At 36.1% G+C, this 18807-nt stretch overlaps 2 protein-coding genes across 9 annotated transcripts in view; one reads left to right on the forward strand and one right to left on the reverse strand.

The window, feature by feature from the left end:
- ZC3H12C (zinc finger CCCH-type containing 12C) overlaps nucleotides 1-18807 on the forward strand; it is a 65767-nt gene that overhangs the window by 31162 nt on the left and 15798 nt on the right. For 5 of the 8 annotated variants that reach the window (XM_081543506.1, XM_081543501.1, XM_081543504.1 and 2 more), the window contains one exon: nucleotides 5627-6375. In XM_081543506.1, coding sequence (XP_081399632.1) covers nucleotides 5699-6375 — 677 coding nt within the window. In that variant the 5' untranslated portion in view covers nucleotides 5627-5698. Of the gene's footprint in view, nucleotides 1-214; nucleotides 444-3688; nucleotides 3789-3838; nucleotides 4000-5626; nucleotides 6376-18807 lie in introns of those variants that run through there. The other 3 variants (XM_081543503.1, XM_081543509.1, XM_081543500.1) reach the window with 3 other exon arrangements.
- RDX (radixin) overlaps nucleotides 16522-18807 on the reverse strand; it is a 129596-nt gene continuing 127310 nt past the window's right edge. Inside the window, exons 19-20 of the transcript XR_014069230.1 lie at nucleotides 17547-17694; nucleotides 16522-16631 (exon numbers count right to left, since the gene is read on the reverse strand). The gene's annotated coding sequence lies outside the window, so the exon portion shown is untranslated. The remainder of the gene's footprint in view (nucleotides 16632-17546; nucleotides 17695-18807) is intronic.

Raw genomic sequence — 18807 nt, forward strand, 5'->3', positions numbered from 1 at the left:
AAAACAAGGAGGAAAAGCTGAAGTCTGCCCAAGCCAGGTGTTTCTTGTTGGCAGCCTGCTCCCTAATGACTCTGCTCTCAAAGAGCAGCTGCCTACTAGTCAGCTTTGTACGGCCTATTGTTGCTGCACACCCCCTCGTTAATACACAGGCTGCCCCGGGCAGACCCAAGAATGACATCAACTTGCTTATCTTAGAAACCTGCGAACCTGACGCAGGGTGCTGAGGTTGGCTTGCATCTGCCTGGCCGGCTAATTGTGAGCTTTCTGGCCTGTGATTGGCTGATATTCCACTCGGTAATAGGTTAAGCAAAGACATTGCCATTCCATCTGTTCACTCATTCATTGTTCTTCTTGCCTGCCTGGAAGTCTGCAGCTAAAATTGTGTTAAGGAGTTACTCCTGAAGCTGCTACAGAAACCAATGTCTTTGTGTTTTCCTGTGAACGTGAGTATATGTGCTACTTAATGCCTTGGAAGTTAAACTTTGCTAAATATTCAGAATATTACTTTGAACTCTGCTAAGGATACAATGCACCACAGATGAAAGGCTACAAATTATTACATAGTGCCAAAATACCAGAAAATTTAATTCTTTCTGTAAAACATGTCTGTGAAGCAGACTTTTTACATTTTTATATTCTGCAGTTATATAAATGATTACTTACAGTTTCATAAACATTTGTGAGACAGTAGGCATGTAAGTAACCACTTGTACTTAAAGATAAGTTAAAGTGTTACGATATTTTGATAAACAGTGAATTTAGATTTTATCTTCTTGTCACATTCCTAGTTTCCTTAAGGTGTCACTGTCAGACCTAGATGTTGCAAAATGATAGTAAGATTTGATAGATTTTTCCATTGTCTTAAAAATCTAGCTTGGGGAGATGGATTGCTATTAGATGTTTCATCTTGTTTTAATTATGATGATTAAGCATTCATTTGCTTTGTCAGCAGTTTCAGTACTCATGTATAGTTTCATGAGTTTCTTCCCACCTTTTTTTTTTTGCTTGCATTAGTTTTAGATATGAGATTGAAGATGTCAGTTGAGAACTGTTGCTTTCAAGAGATCTGTAATGGGGAAGGGAGGAGACAAAGACTTTCATCTATCAGTTGGGAGGAAAAGAAAGAGCATAAAGGGTTAAAAAGAGGTTTTCATTTCTACCACATGCCCTATTGTGTGAGCATATGCGTAAGTCTATTGAAAGTTTTCAGAAGATGGGCAGGCCACCAGTTGCTGGTCTCCTGCAGTTCCAGTAGACATCTGTTGCCCCAGAGCATTAACCAATCTGTTCAAAGGGACATCCTTCTTTTGTTAGCTAGAGGGATGCAGACAACAGCACTCACTAAAATACAATGGTAATTAAATACACAGAGACTACAGCAGTAGGTATTTATTACATATTCATTATTTTATTTTCATTGTTCTCCTACTATTACCATTTGGATAACAATCAGAACCCACTTTATGGCATTGTAACTCGATGTTACAAACAATTTGATTTAACAAGTTTATGGTCTCATATTCCTGATTAATATGATGCTCTTTAGAATATAAAAAAAATTTTTTACTGGATTTGAGATAAAGGATTATCTAAGTTATCTAATGAGAACTTTTAAGAAAATCTCACTAAATGGGGGAATCTTTGTGTATGCAGCAGATTTTTAGTAAATAGCCGTTGTATCATAAATCTGCTTTCAGCTAGTATAAAACTTCTTTTTGGCAATTAAAATAATTGTTTATACTTTATCATCTACAAAATTAGCGTGACGTTTTAGTTCTTTCTCAACATATAGTATTATTTTATTTTTTAACTTACTAGGCCTTCAGCAAGAAAAATTGTTCATTTCCAATACAATATTTGAAGGAAATCTAAAGCTCTGTAAGTGCAGAAATATGTTTTTAGACCATTAAATATTTCCCCAGTACCTTCTGTGTTCATGAATATAGTATATAAAGGCCAGTTATAACAGGTCTCTGACATAGAGCCTAAATGTTAAGCTGTATTCTTAGAGTTTTTTGATAACTGTGGGAATATAAACACTGACCTACTTTGTGTATGAGACTGTCTAGGCTGCTTCTTCATGAAATGAGGAAAATTACTCTTGTTAATAGATGATTAAAGATGATTTATATGCATTTGCATTTCAGTAAAGGGCAAAACTTAAAAGTTCATGGTTTAAAAATAAAGGAGAAAAATGTTTTCTTTCTTGCATATAATAGTAAATTTTGTGATGTTTTTTGGAGTCTTTGCTAATCATTTTCAGAATTACATTGGTCATTTTTAAGGCACTGAACAAAAATTAAGATCACATACCATTCTTTGTTCTAAGATGTCTTATAATAAAAATTCCTTGTAGAGTTTTGCACATTACATTAAGTAGTACTGCAGTCTATGAAACTATTTTTGTTGGCTTTTAAATTTTAAGAATAGCATTTAATTTTTTCTTAACTGGATTTCAAAACATTGCCAATTTTTCTTAGTACCATATTCATTCAGGGCAATCTTTTATTAATTACAAGTGAATAAGAAAGCATTTTAGAGATTAAAGTTTTAAAAACCAAATCTTTACCACTTGGGTCAATAAAAATAAGTTATTTCAAATTTATATTATGTATTTAGTCTGTTGATTTATAGGAACTAAAAATTATTTAACTGCTTGCTTAGTACAAGATGACATTGGATAACTTTCTTTGAGGTAACTAATGAAATCTGGAAGATGAAGAGAGGCCTGTCAGTGTGAAAAAAAGTTCAACCAGAATATTTTAAAAGAAAAGTTATTTTGCCTAACAAAATTAGGTATAAATTTTTTGAAGTAGTGTAAATCAAGCTTACACTTATACCTAATATTAAAAATCATGTTAGCTTACTTGGAAACATTTTAGTTTCATAGTATATATAAATTATATGAATTATCACAACCTAAAGGTGTGGTATTCACTCAATACAAATGAGTTTTATCTAGCTTAATATTATAAAAAGAAAACAACTGATAATACCATTTTATCGTTATCTAATCATTATAGTCCTGTAATAAAATTACACAGCAGAGAAGATTTACATAGTGTTACCAACAGTTTTAATATGAGACTGAAAGTGATAACAGAAAAGATTTAAATACGTTTTTAGGCTGGTTAATTCTTCAGTTTAAAAACTTTATAATATCTGGTTTTACTTCTTTGACAAATGTGAAAATTCTTTAAACATAATATTTCATTCTAATATTCCCCACTGGCTGAATTTTTCATAAAGTGTTCATTTTGTTTAAAACAGTCCAAAAGAAAAACATTACAGCTCAATATTAAAATAATATTTCCTAGTTCAATTCAGGGATTTGGTCGGTGAATCATTATCTTGAAGAATTATCTCACAACAGCACTTATGCAAAATCCAAACTTTTTAGGGGAGATCAAAAATGTTGCCCATTAAATATACTTCCTGCAGTCAGAGCAGATTGTGAGGTTTACAGAACAATGATGTCGGAGCTTCCAGATTGGTTTGGCAGCTGCATTGTTCTCAGAGGGTAAACCAGACGCACTTAAGTCCCAGTCTCTTTTATAGGCTTTTGTTCATACCAAATTATTCTTTCACTGTGCTAGCATTCATGATGGCACGTTAAAAGAGTGCCGCTTAGCAACCAGCTCTGGTTGCCAGGCAGCCCAGCTTCCAATAGGTTTTCCTTGTTTAAGATACTTTTGGTGGGAGCTCTACCAAGGCCACAATACAGATTTTTCTTTTTAACTGTATCCCTTTATTAGAATGCTGTTGTGATTTGTTGCTTGCATTATGGTGTCAGTATATTACAGTAGTTAATAAATCACTGAGTATAAAGATTTGCTTTCAAAATCCCTTCCTTTAATTCTAATAATTGGGCTCATGCACATCCATATTAATAGAAAAAAATTGAAATGGATACAGCTTCATAATAGAGCAGATGTATATAGAGATCTCCGAAGGAAAATTTCTTTTTTTATCATTTGTGCAATCAGAAGCAAAGAGAGGGTGATGTTTCTTTAAAAACTAATGAATGCCATATTAGAACAATGATGTTAAAGTTATCTGTCTTCTCAAGGGATAAAACCTGAAGAAACTCCTATAGAAATATGTAGGAGTTCTACACTGGAGGGATTTTAAGTGTACTGTTATCAAGCTAAAGATTCCATGGTCTCTTCTCTAGTATTTACCATAGTTAATATAATTTATTTCATTATGTAGAAATACTTCACTCTGTAATAAGTTCACCAAATGCATTCAAATGTGCAGCTTCTTAGAAAATCACTTAGCATTTTCTCTTAGCATTTATATAATAGCTTCTTTCTACTGTAAATAAGATGTTGAGGAACTGTAGAATAAAATGTTTTTCCAATTTTCTTTTTTAGGTTATTTAAATAGGTGTTTTATGACAGTCTCAAATTCAGCTGCCACTGGCTTACTAATGTTAATCATGGATAGAACACTGAAATTGCCTTAATAAGTAAACTACTGATGTGCATGTAGTCCCTACAATGAAGCACAAGAGAAAATAATTTTATTTTGCTAACCTGTTCCTGGTAGAGAAATAATGATTAATCGCAATCGACTCTAAAGAAACTAGTAAAATGGCAAAAGCATTTTAAACGTAAAAGCATTCCTACATGGGGAAAGTAGAAGAAAAGATGGCTTTAACCAAATGCAGATAGCAGTTAGCTAATTATCTAATGTGATACAGAAATATTTTCTGCCATAAAATTCAAGAAATTAATTTATTTTGAATAAATTTTATTCACTTATTCAGTGTACTTAATTATCTGCTGTTAATGAAAGATATTCATATAAGATATACTTTCTATAATTGTGCTAGAATAAGAGCTTTTCCCCCTGGAATGAAAGAGACTAGTCTTTGGCACTTAATAAGGGTAGCACAGTGTTGAGAGTTGTATTCTGTTACTGTGTTCAGGATTCACAAAATAAAGATTATTAGGGCAAAACTATTCACTTCTTAAGTGGAATATAATTCACTTTGTAATTATTTCATTCCTTGTTGCCTTTTGTAGAATCTGTGCTCTTTCATTACAGTACCTAAATTATTTTTGAAAGTCTTTAGATTAATCCAAATTAACAACTTTTAAATTATAGTAAGTTAATGTTTTCCTTTTCACATGCGTTTCTCTTTAACAGATATTTTGCAAATTTTTATGAATTCTTTTAGAGACAATGTATATAACCTGTCATAGCACATCTAAAACATGCTATATATCTATATCTATCTATCTATATATATAATATTCGGTGTGTCACTGTAGAAACAGGCCTTTCTAACTGGGAAAATCTCTTCCATCTAGATTGAGAAGCAGTATGATACTGTGGGGAAAGCATGGGTTTGGAAACCAGACAAAACTGGGTAAAAAAATTCCAGTTCCTCTACTTACTTACTTTGCTTCCTTGGAGGGAATACTCAGCCTTTCTAGTTCCTAACTTCATTGTCTGAAAAAGACATGATACTATCTTGGAAGGGTGTTATGAGTGATGAGAGGATGTAGACAAAACAAAGTTGATATTCAGTAGTTTGATAACTCTCTCCCAACTTCTTTATTGAACCAGAAATGAACCAGTAAATACGAAATTCTAAATGTTCTACATTTTTCTCTAGGAATACGGGGTGCTTTGCATTCAAGAATACAGAAAAAACAGCAAAGTGGAGTCAAGTACACACAACAGCTTCATGGGCTTGAAGGATCATCTGGGGCATGACCCAGGCCACCTTTATGTGGAGAGCACTGACCCACATTTAAGTACATCTGTACCTTGGTCAATGGTAGAAAAACCAACAATGGATAAAGTTAATTCTGGCAAGGAAGAAAAAGAGGTGTCTGAAGAGAATGCGAGCTCTGGTGACTCTGAAGAAAGCACAAATTCTGATAATGAGTCAGAACAATTGAGTAGCATTTCAGTAGAGCCATGCTTATTAACCAAGACTCACAGACAGCTGTGTAGGTCTCCCTGTTTAGAGCCTCACATACTCAAATGCAGTGAAATTTTGCAAGACTTTAAACCTGAAGAATCCCAGCCATCCAAGGAAGTGAAAAAACCCCCTGATGTGGTGCGAGAATACCAAACAAAACTGGAGTTTGCACTGAAGTTAGGTTATTCTGAAGAACAGGTTCAACTTGTGCTAAACAAACTTGGTACTGATGCTTTAATCAATGATATCCTGGGAGAACTTGTCAAACTTGGAAATAAAAGTGAGGCTGAACAAACAGTTAGTACACTTAACATTATAATGCGGGAAACGTCTTCCCTGGAATCTCAGCGGTCTGAATCTCCGATGCAAGAGATTATAACAGATGATGGGGAAAATCTGAGACCAGTAGTTATTGATGGCAGCAATGTGGCAATGAGGTAAGTGGGGAAATCTTCACTCATTATTACTAAACAATCTTTAAAACATATTTCTAGTTTTGTGACCATTTCTCTTCTAACAGTCATTAATGTCAAAGTTGTTCTTCATCCCAGCATTAGCTTCCATATTTCAAACTGTGTCTTTCTTAGTTCTCGCTGTTACGTCCAGAGTGGTCAGCCATTCTCACCTCATTTGTCCCGAAATAAAAGACCTCCTTTTCCCCAGATATGTTTCCCCCCACTCATCTGGCTACCTTACTATGGTATAAAAATTAGCACATATCCCCCTATAAAGTTAAATATTAGTTTTAATTGAAGAACTTGAGTATGATCATATTGAGTAGTTTTGGAACCTAGAGGGATAAATGGCCTATTTCTATACAAAGTCAAATAACTATAGGATAAAATCCCAGTTCTTTGAGAAGATTTTTTTTTTTTTTTGATTTGGGAACAAAGCCATAATTTCAGGGGTTTTTTGTTATTGTTGTTCCACTTAAGAAATGTAATTAAAAAATAATTTTTTAGGATTTTGATGGCTTAAAATGTAAAGTAAGTCTAGATTCAATTAGTATATAGTTAACTGCCCACAATGTTCAGAATACTGTGGGGATATAAAGATATATAAGGGTATTGGTTCTTCTTTTCATATACATTTCATATATATTTTCTCAAAGTGATCTGAGGATAACTACTAAAGAATCATTAGGGGAACCTGTGCTAACTTGCGTACATTCTAGAGCAGTACAATAAAAAATTAAACAAGTGAAATTAATATGAATAACATTTTAGCTAGGCTAATATAGACAAAATATTATTTCAATGTATGTCCAATAAAAAAATTGTTAAGAGATATTTTGGCATTATTTCTTTCATATTAAGTCTTAAAATTGAGTATCTTACACTTATAGCACATCTCAGTTCAGACTAACCATACTACAAATACTTAATTTGTAGCCTATGTCTACATATTAGACAGTGTAGTTCTAGAAACTACCAAGTCCACACATAGACCTACCAAGTCTAGATCAAGGTATAGCTCAGCCATCTCCTTTTATAACAAATATCCCCACTGATAATGGTGCCTACTGAAATTTGAGAACCACTGTTTTTTAGGTGTTAGCAAGCATTTCTGCGTAGGGTATGAGAAGGACTAACTTGTAATCCTCAAAATAATACTGCTTCCACTTGATAGAAAAGGAAAGGTTATCTTTCATTTATAAGCAAACTTGCCCAAGATAAAACATAATTCACATCCAAATATGTCTGACTTCAGAGTCTATACATTTTTCATCGTATAATGAAAGGTAAAAAGCAGGTTGAAAATGTTCAAGTCAGATTTTTCCAAAACCTCGAATACCAAGCTAGAGAATTTAAACTTGGCTCTGAGCCACAGGTAACTGACGATTTTTGAGGAGGGAAATGTCAAGAGTAGAGCTGTGCCTTAAACTGATCATCTGGCCATGATATTTATAGTGGATTATAGGAGTCAGGCAATCAAGTTGGATGCAAACAACAACTTTCCAATGGAGTAAAAAGGGCCTTAAGTATCATAAAGGTATGAAGTGTACATATAATTTTGGGACGTCCTTCAGCAAAATAATCTCTCTGTTGTTTAACCTTTCCCACACTTGGCCATGAAATGATTTTTTTTTCTTACAAATAATCCAGAACTATTGAACAAGTATCTTAGCAGAGTGATAATGTGTAAAGCCGAGACCCCATGGAATCGCCAAGCAAGCGCGTAATGAAGGAAGGCAGGCTAGAGAAACACCTGCCACCAGAGCCATGCACAGCCAAAAGCAGCAGAGGGGTTTTAACAAGCCACACTCTCCAGGGCTCAACTCTGACTCAGAAGTGCATGGTAGAGCTCAAAGAACTCTACAGAATTTTTAAAGTGCCCAGGTATTTCTGATGCATACTCAGTGTTGAGAACCACTCATCCTGAAAAGTGTGGATAGCAATAGGTTGGGAGGTGGAAAAAACGGATGATCCAGGAAAAGAGTAGTTTGAAAAATACCAGTCTTAGTAGTGCTAGTAAAACCAAGAGACACACAAATGCCATCAAAGAAGAGGCTTTAAGGAGAGAATATCCTGTGGGTAGAAGTGAAAAAAGATCAAGGACATGACAGCCAGGAAGTCATTGTCTTCAAGAGCCATATGGTATTGAAGATAGAAACCCAGTTACAGTATGTCAAGAAATGAAGGAATAGAGCTACACTGTTATTCTAGAAAGCTGACAGAGGAAGGGAAGGAAGAGGAGGAGTTGGGAAAGGACTTTTTAGTTTTACATAAAATGAAACTGTATCAGCTGAGGGGATGGGGAGAAAGTCTCCACAACAGCAATAATATGAGAGTTCAGTTTTTGAAGCAAAGTTCTCTGAAGGAGGAGACAAGAAAGACCAAGTGGAGAATTTGGCATTGGAGGTAAAGGCACTTTGGAGTTGTCAGAAGAACAACCTGGAGGGGAGAAACAGCATCAAAGCCCACAGAAGTGAGTTCTTTTAAATGGATGTCCTTTAGGTAAATGATGTCACAGCTGAATCCACTCACGTGACTGAAACCTGGTTCCCAGTGGCCATTGAAAAGTACTTTGATAACTGAAAAGCTGCATAAAACTCTAAACTCTATGTATTCCAGATGATGAGATACAAAAATAAATGGCATAATGGAGACATTTCAAACAATCTATTATATATAATTACTGAAGACACACTTGTACCCCCACACTATTTGGGCCCCATTCTGTTCCTTTTACTATAAAGATGGAACAGTGCAGATTCACTTCCCACCTCCATCATATATTTTATTCTGTCACGTAAACTGACATGCTTCAGGCATTTCAGGAGAGAACAACTTGACAGGAAATTTTTATTATAGCAGCATTATACTGTAAGTCACAGTGAAATGTTGTACCATGCCCATAACTTGGAAAGTGCCAGAACTTATGGAAATTTACAGTAAACTTTTACATTCTGCCACTTACGAGATCTGCATAAAGTAAAAAAGTCATTTAGAAATGCGTATCTACTTCAGATTCAAAATCTTAATTTTAACAAAAATGCAGAGAGATTTTACTCATTTTCTGTTGTATAAAATATAACAAACATGCTTTTACTTTTTCACCTAACATCCTACTCATGGTACTTTAGCAAACCTGTTATATAATAAATTTATACCTGTTACATACCTGTTAAATACCTGTTCTATAATAAATTTATAATAAAATTATAATAGGTAAATGTGAGGGTAAGTTAAGAATAGAGTATTATTTTACTTCTTTTCTGATTTCTCAACCAGATATATTCCATACATAAGATGAGTATATTTTAATTTCATTTAAATGCTAGCAATAGAACTGATATAAATGACTCTTTAGATGTAAATTAAAAGTAGGAAAGAAAGGCACTTTATTAAAATTACCAAAATGGGCTTTTAAAAAGTTAGTTCTCTATGCACTATCTTTGTGATTCTGAGTAACTTGTTTAAACTGTCCAATCTCAGTTTTCAGGATTCTAAAAAGGGGAACTCTTATCTTGCAGGCTTGTTATTAAAGATAATCAGTACCAAGTGCCTGGCATGTAATAGGTGCTCAGTAAATTACAATTATTATCATTAAAAAGCTAGATTCTACATTTTAATCCAGAATATAGCAACTAATGTAATGAAAACTTAGTTGTTTCAGTTTTTTTATTCAACATTTCAGTTCAGCTCAGTCACACAGTCATGTCCGACTCTTTGTGACCCCATAGTCTGCAGCACGCCAGGCCTCCCTGTCCATCACCAACTCCCGGAGCATGCTCAAACTCAGGTCCATAAAGTCTTGGTGATGCCATCCAACCGTCTCATCCTCTGTCGTCCCCTTCTCCTCCCACCTTCAGTCTTTCCCAGCATCAGCATCTTTTCTAATGAGTCAGTTATTCACATCAGATGGCCAAAGTATTGGAACTTCAGCTTCAGCATCAGTCCTTCCAATGAATATTCAGGTCTGATTTCCTTTAGGGTTGACTGGTTTGATCTCCTTGCAGTCCAAGGGACTCTCAAGAGTCTTCTCCAACACCACAGAATTATGTTGAATTATGTGTTAATTCAACATTTAACCCATAGCAGTTTAGCAGTTCATCTTGTTCTTATGAACCTACAGGTATGTTTTAATTCTTCATATTTATATCATCAATTGTTTTCAATGATTTCCATTTGTTTCATAAAGGAGATTTGGGCTCTTAGATCTGGGTGAACCCAAAATTGCCCGGGGATGAGCCCTAAAACTGTAATATACAGCATAGTTCCCAAAATTGCAGGGATCCTGTGTTGCTTTGCAGGAAGCATACTTCTTTCAGCTTATTAATATCCTCTTAAAATGTGCCACACTGACAGAAGTTCTGGGTAAGTTTCACAAATAAGCAATTCACCCCAAATTGACAAATATTCAAAAATAGAAGAGAGTAAACTAATAAGTTTAGCAAAAGCCATAAACTTTTGCACCAAAGTACTTGGTTTCTGAAATATAAAATAGAATGAAATTAATATTTAATGAAGCTGGACCAACTAGCAATTACTGACAAAAATGTGCAGTTAATTCTTCAAAAAGCTAAAAACAAAAAAAACTCTCAGCAATTTTGCAAATTAGTCATTCAGCAAATAGACCTCTTTCCATAGTAGGGCAGATACTTGGATAAGGGTACCATGAAGAGTATCAGTTCAGTTCAGTTGCTCAGTCGTGTCCAACTCTCTGCAACCCGATGGACTGCAGCACGCCAGGCCTTCCTGTCCATCACCAACTCCTGGAGTTTACTCAAACTCATGTCCATCGAGTCGGTGGTGCCATCCAACCATCTCATCCTCTGTCATCCCCTTCTCCTCCTGCCTTCAGTCTTTCCCAGCATCAGGGTCTTTTCCAATGAGTGAAGTGTGTACTCCAGATATAGACACAGAAGTAAAGCATAAGTAATATTTATCATATTTCTAAAATGAAATTCTAAATGATACTGTGATTTTTATTTCCTCCAAGTAGCTTTACCATTCTTCAAATTCTGATTCTGTTAAATCTGCGGTAGTTAGCAGTGGAGTATAGAATTATTCTCTATCCACATGTATCCGATAGTTTAAATTTGTTTTCCTTAAATAAGTCCAGTGTTTTTATTTGCCTGTGGTTTTAGGTTCAGATGACATTCCCTGCCGTTAACAAAGTACCATCTTGGGAACTCTCAGGGAAGGGAGTGTAAGTTGGATGTCAGTGCGCTTAGATTCCTAAAAGTTCTTGATTTCTTCAGTATGCTTTCATGCCCTAGTCACTGGACTTCATTAAAATTGTAACTCCATATTCTCCTTTAGCTTCTACCAAATATATGAACTAAGAGTGGTGAACAAGAAAAAACCCAGAGCCTCATCCTACCTCTATGCCATGTGCAGCACAAATTCTCCTGTTCCATGGAATAGAAGCTAGGCGCAGCAGCCTTCTCTATGTGATATGCACAAACTGTTGAAACTCCTCCTCACCGCTACTCCTCTATCATTGCAAGTCCTCTCTCTTGGCCAGTAAATCCAGGCTTTTGGTCTTAGATCAAATCTCCTAACTGGTGGGTAGGCCTTATTGCTGCATGTTTGTGTAGAGTATCAGGAAGATATTTTCTTTGCTAAAAATCTTAGGTGGGCCATTTTTGACCAATAGGATCCCTTCCAGTATTGCCTCTGTGTTTATATTTACCTTTAAGAAAGTTCACTCTGTAGAGAAATTAAGAGGATTTGAGCACTAAGTCTGCAGACAGGGACACCTATTTATATTTGAAAATGCATGCGGAAGGTAAATTGTGGACAACTCCTGGCAAAAGAACTACGAATATTGCTTTTGTATACCAATCTAATGGCAGAGAATACAGACATAAAACAACCATCTGCTTGATCCCTACCCATCAAAAAGACTTGTCTTAGAAACCAGCTGGTGTGGCATATATCTGAATCTTACCTGGGGTGTAGAAAAGCACCCCAGGTGAGTCATTGAAGTCATTTTCTTAAAGTTTGGATAGATACAGAGTCAGAATATGAACAGAAAAATGTCCAAGTTGTATTAACTTTTCTTTCTATCAAAAATAGTGGACTAAGCCTACATATTATTATAAAATACCAGCAGAATTTAAGTGTTTATAAATAGGATTTATTTATATAGATGAATCTTTCTAAAGGCACAATGGCTTTTATGTATCTAATCTGATTTGTGAAAGTTATATGGACCTGAGAACTCTTTTCAGCTTGAGTGTGGATGTTGGAGTCTGTCCTGCCCGGGCTCTGTAATTCGCCTTCCATTGTTTGGTGGGTCTGCCACCCTGTTGCCTGTTCACCACTTTAGTATAGCCCCGCCTCACAGTTAATGAAATCCTCCTGGACATCTAATCCAAGCTTTTGGCTTAGGTTACAGATGTGAGACTGCAACTTGCCAGGGTTCGATCAAAGTTGGTTTTGTTTCTCAACAAAATGTCTCAAAATTACGTGCAGTGGACCTACATAGTCCAGTATGGTGACCACTGGCTACATGTGGCTGTTGAGCTTTTGAAATGTGCCTAATCCAAATTGAGATAGTCTGTCAATGTAAAATACACACCAGATTTTGAAAACCTAGTAAAAAAAAATATGTGAAATATATCAACAATTTTCATGCTGAATATGTATAAAAATGATAATTTTTGATATATTGAGTTAAATGAAGTATATTACTAAAATTAATTTCACCTACTTTTTACTTTTTAAAATGTAATTTTAAATTATATTTGTGGTTCACATTATACTTCTATTGGACAGCCTCTCAGTGAAATGTTTTTTAAGTCCCAATTTAGTAAGGGCTTAACATCAATTAAAGGACAGCTTAATTTCCCTCTAGATGACTGTCAGTGTCATAAGTTCTACTTAAAGTTATTTGGCAGTGTCTCATTTCTCCTATTGTTTTAAAGAAAATCCTAGATACTACAAAAAGAATCAGAGAATTTGAACTAGTTTTTCCTGTTGTTCGACTGGATCAGGGTGGAGTCTGACAAAGACAGATACTAGTTCTATTCCACCGCATCTCTTTATAACCCTAAGTGTGCCTTCTACGTGTCATCAGTCATGAATTTTAACAGACGAATGGTCAGTAAAATTTCCTGTTGTCTCAGATGTGCTTATTTAAACCTTAACCTAGGAAATAGTAATGTTAATAATCCCATTACATATGAATAAAGTTATTGATAATTATAAATCACCTAACCAGTGCTTGTAAGAAATGGGAAAAGTCACCCAATTATAGTAGGAAAAAGTGATTCAGGGATTCAGGTTTTACATTTCTGCATCTACTTAACAGACACGTTCTTTTCAGCATCTGTAGACTAATGATCCACTTGGATCTAGATTAGCTAGATATGCTTCCTATTATTAACTCTGGCTTCAAATTATGGACCTTATAAAGGGAGGAAATCTTTCTACTTCCCTTTTTCCTAATCCTTTCCCATGCTCAAAACTTTTGGCCACACTGCTCTGTGTCGTACCAACTGGAGGGTAATAGTAAACTATTTCATATTAAGACTTCCATTGTAGTTTTGGTGTTGAAGTTTTCACAGTCCTAAATCAGTGATTTTTCAGACATTTATTTTCCTTTAAAGCAGTACAATTCTGCAAATCTTAAAAGGAAGCCCACTATTTAAAATGAAGAAAGGTAGAAGTGGATGCTGTGTTTCCCACTTAAAAATTCCCTTCATTGCTCCCTGCAAAGGCCTCTGAGCCACACGGTGGGATTTCTATTTAGGACACAACTTGATAAACTTGATTAAGTTATCTGCAACAAGGGAGCATAGATACAGTTTTCTGGGTGAATTGCCTCCTGACCACTAGGTTTAGGTTCAAAGTGATCTTGGTGTAGTGGGAGAGAGATCAGAGAATAAAAGTTGAGTAGCTATAAGAGTGACAAAATGGGCATAAATCACTCCTTATGAGCCTTGAATATAAAAGTTCTAGATGCCCATGAGTCAGCATATGGAATTATAGATTTTTAAATACAATATGAAATTTAATTAGACTACAGTGATAGGAAGGAAAATATTCTCTTATTTGCATATTGAAGATGATATCCAGCAGCACTCCTGTCTCGCTGTTTAAGGGAAATGGGATAGATGTCAGAGAATTTCTTCTTAACAACCGTTTAACACTGATAATGCATTAGTATTTGAAAGTGTTGCTTAAAATTAAAATCTATTTTCACATATTCAACATGATTTATGTGCAATGAGGCCTAAAAATTGAAAAATTAAAGTCATCAAATATTTGAAGAGCACCCAGGTATGTTAATAATTTAGTGTTCAATAAATATTTTTATTATTATTATATTAATATAATTAAGCTAACTATATCTAAACTTGAAGGACTTTCAGTACTAAAGATTCAAATATGGTTTTCTAGTTTAAAAGGACACATTTTACTCATATGTTTCATTGTAAGTACTTCACTGACAAACTTATATCCTTATCATTATATGTAGCTTCATATAATGACCCATTAAAGTCACAAAAGTTTTATAATCATATTTGAATATTCCAGTGGAGAGTGTAGCAAACTTAGAGGTCAATATTTGATTGAAATAAAAAGTGATATATAGAAGGTTATAAAACACTGATGGATTATCTTTTAGGTTTTTTTGGATTTTTTTTTTTTTTTTTGAGTCCCCTGATTAGCTTGATCTCTTTTTGGTTTGTTTCCCTTGTGGCTCAGCTGGTAAAGAATCCGCCTGCAATGCGGGAGACCTGGGTTCAATCCCTGGGTTGGGAAGATCTCCTGGAGAAGGGAAAGGCTACCCACTCCAGTATTCCGGCCTGGGGAATTCCATGGACTGTGTAGTCCGTAGGGTGGCAAAGAGTGGGACACGACTGAGCGCCTTTCACTTTCACTTAGTGATCTCCACATATCAGACACACTGATCTAAAAAAAAAAAATCACAGTTTACTTTCAGTAGTGAGAGTAAAGCTACAGATTCACTGGTTTCATTTTCATTCCAAAGCAGGCTTTTTTACCATTTTCTAAACATTAGGACCGAAAGGCTATGGGAACGTGAGGAACCAGTATTTGTTGAAACCTTCTGTGAGCAGACACTCTGCTTAGAGCTCTGTGGATGTGGCCTTGTTCTGTTCTCAAAATCCTGTAATGTAGGTGGGATTACCTCCATTTTAAATATGAGAAAATGGAGGTTCAGAATAAGGAACTCGCCAAGGTCACACAGAAATGTACTAAAGAAAAGACTTAAATTCATGTCTAATTCCAAACTTTGTTATTTTCACTGTGTTGGCCTATTCATGAAAAGCCATCTCTATTTAGTAGTAATGCTAGTTAGTAGTAGTAGTAGTAGTACTAATACTATCATGGTAATTAGTGGTGCTAATTTACTATTGCTTTCCTGGTGGCTCAGATGGTAAAGAATCTGCCTGCAATGCAGGAGACTGGGGTTCAATCCCTGGGTCGGGAAGATCCCCTGGAGGAGGAAATGGCAATCCACTCGTGTTCTTGTATGGAAAATCCCATGGACAGAGGAGCCTGGTGTGCTACAGTCCATGGGATCGAAAAGTCGGACACGACCGAGCGACTAACACTTTCTTTTCTAATACTTTCAATTTATGATTAGTAGTAGTACTAAACATGCCCTTCTAGGTATGATTTTTACAATTAGATTTTAGATGAGTTAAGGAAAACCTTTTAAGAATGGCTTTCCTTTCATCATATATAAGTGTATAAGGGATACATACACTTATTACATAAATTTTAGAAAATAAGAAAATAAAAACCACCTATGATTTCCAAGGTTCTTTACAAGCATTATAAGTAACAAGTTATGTGTGTGTGCTTAGACGCTGAGTCATGTCTCTTTGCAACCCTATGGACTGTAGCCAGCCAGGCTCCTCTGTCCATGGGATTCTCCTGGCAAGAATATTAGAGTGGGTTGCCATTTCCTCCTCCAGGGGATCTTCCCAACCCAGAGATCGAAACCATGTCTCTTAACATCTCCTGCATTGGCAGGCAGATTCCTTACCACTAGCGCCAGCTGGGAAGCCTATAAGTAACAAGTTAATTCAAAGCAAATACTCAAACTAAAGCAAAATCACATTTGAAGAAATAACAGATAATTGGGAAAAGGCTGCTTGTTTTTCTTTTTTAATGCCATGAAAAGAATTATAAAGAAGCAGTCCCCTCTAATAGTTGCTTTCATTCCCTTATTAGGTTTCTCCATGGTTTTCAATTGCTCTTCATGTCTGCCATGGGAAGATAACAGTATTAATTCTAAAATTACCCTTCCTTATCCTGTGGTTAACCTAGTAATGATATGTGTATATATAACTTATCAGTGTAAGACATGAAATTATGTTTCCTAAATACAGCAGATGGAATCGTTCACCCGTTTTCCCTCTCTTCTAGGGTCCTGTATTGAGGCAAGCTACATTAAAATGTGTGCTTCCCTGAATTTTTCTCTGCATCACAAAATATACTTTTGTAATCTATTAACCATCACAGGTGACTAATTTAATGGCACATAGTAAGCAAGAGTACTTCAGTTCTCTAGTGGAAAGTGTATATGATATTTTTCTAAGATATAACAAATATCATATTAGTTTGAGTGTTTATGAAATTGCCCTCTGTTGAAGACAGAAAAGTAGAATTGATGGGCTTTTCAAATTTGTTACAGTAGTATATGTGAATAAATTAAAGATAATCCCATTAGATATGAGATAAAGTGAACTTACAAAATAATGAAAAGGTATGATAGTGAAAATCGAATAAAGAATATGATTGTCAAGGTAATTTGTGTTCCTTTCAGCTCCCCTTGGTTTCCAGTTTCTGGTTCACTAGTAGGTACATACTTCTGAAACTCTGAGTGGGAGTCCCTGGATACACACAATGAGGCTTCAATTAGCCAAGTCCCAGACCTTCGTAGCACTTTTCACAGCTTGGTCTACATATTAGTTTCATCTTATTGTCTGGAATAAGCTCTACAATGAATTACAGAAATCTGCTGGAGAAGTTGCAATGACTAATAAATCAGCAGTTTGTTTTCCATGTGGAATATTAGTTGCCCATGTACTAGAAAACCTCTCATTCAAAATTTGGGCCCATAACCTGGCACACCCCTAGCACATATTTACTCTCAGTATCAATAAGCACATACTCACCATCTCCCAGGAGTTTCAAAAACCTTCTACTTGGGAGTACAGAATATGATAGCCTTTTGTTTATCCAGGAGGTCTCTGCCCAACAGATGAACAGCATTTAGAGACAAGAGGCATCTTCCTCCAACAGAAGACCTATTTGCTCAGGAACCTTAGGGAGAAAGAAGAGGTGGAAGGTTGTCTAGGGATACCCACAACGTGGATGTTTTTCTGGATACAGGTGAAATGAGGGGGGTCAGTAGAAATTGCAGAATACATGCATGATTCCAGTTCTGTAAGAAAGGATAGGAAAAGACTAAGGCAGGAAAAAGAAACATATATAAGGTTTTTCCATGAGGTTCCTCCATGAGGTCAATTTTGCTCATTAATAGTTGGCACCACTTGCCAATTGTTTCCCGTCTGCTTTCAGCGGAGCAGTCCCCAGGGGAGGTGGGAAAGCTTCAGAGTTAGGGAGCATCCCTTGTATCTCCCTCAGTTTCTGACAGCATTCCTTTCCCCAATGTCCAGCCTTCCTACAATGTTAACGTACTGACTTTTCATTGTCAATCTTATCTTATTTGTTGATAGGCCCAGAAAAGTGTTTGCTCCCTGTGTGAATAGCTCTCACTGAAGTGAAGACACTCAGTCATGTCCCAGCTCTTTGTGACCCTATGGACTTGCCTAGCAGGCTCCTCCATCCATGGGATTTTCCAGGCAAGAGTATTGGAGTGGGTTGCCATTTCCTTCTCCAGAGGATCTTCCTGACCCAGGGATCAAACCCGGATCTCCCGCATTGTAGGCAAAGACGCTTTACTGTCTGAGCCACCAGGGAAATCCTTAACTCTCACTAGGCAGGTAGAACTGCATTCTTGAGTTTCTGTCTTCACCTTTCTCCATTTTCACCCCCAGCTAGATTACTGTTGCCAATATGTACAGATACCTTTTCTCTTATTTGTGGCTGAATTCCAGCAACAAAGCTACCACGGAAGTGGAGAAGATTCGTGTCTATTCTGATTCACCCCTGAATCCATCCCCCTTAATTCAGAAAATGCCTCAGTGAACCACTGATGGAATCACTGGGGCTCAGGTAGCAGCAGCTGTGCAGCTTCTCCCACACCCCCTTTTGCAGAAAGACTTAGAAGTCTGCCATCAGCAGTGAGCGTCCGAGGCTTGAGGAGCATCCTGAGTTGCTGGAGAAGGGACCTGCAGCCACGGCACTCCATTCACCATCATGCCTGTTCCATCCATCAAGTGTCCATCCTCACACACATGGCTGTAAACTGAA

The sequence above is a fragment of the Giraffa tippelskirchi genome, chromosome 11, assembly GCF_054371585.1.
Source record: "Giraffa tippelskirchi isolate mGirTip1 chromosome 11, T2T-mGirTip1v1.2.pri, whole genome shotgun sequence".
Taxonomy (NCBI): Eukaryota; Metazoa; Chordata; class Mammalia; order Artiodactyla; family Giraffidae; genus Giraffa; species Giraffa tippelskirchi.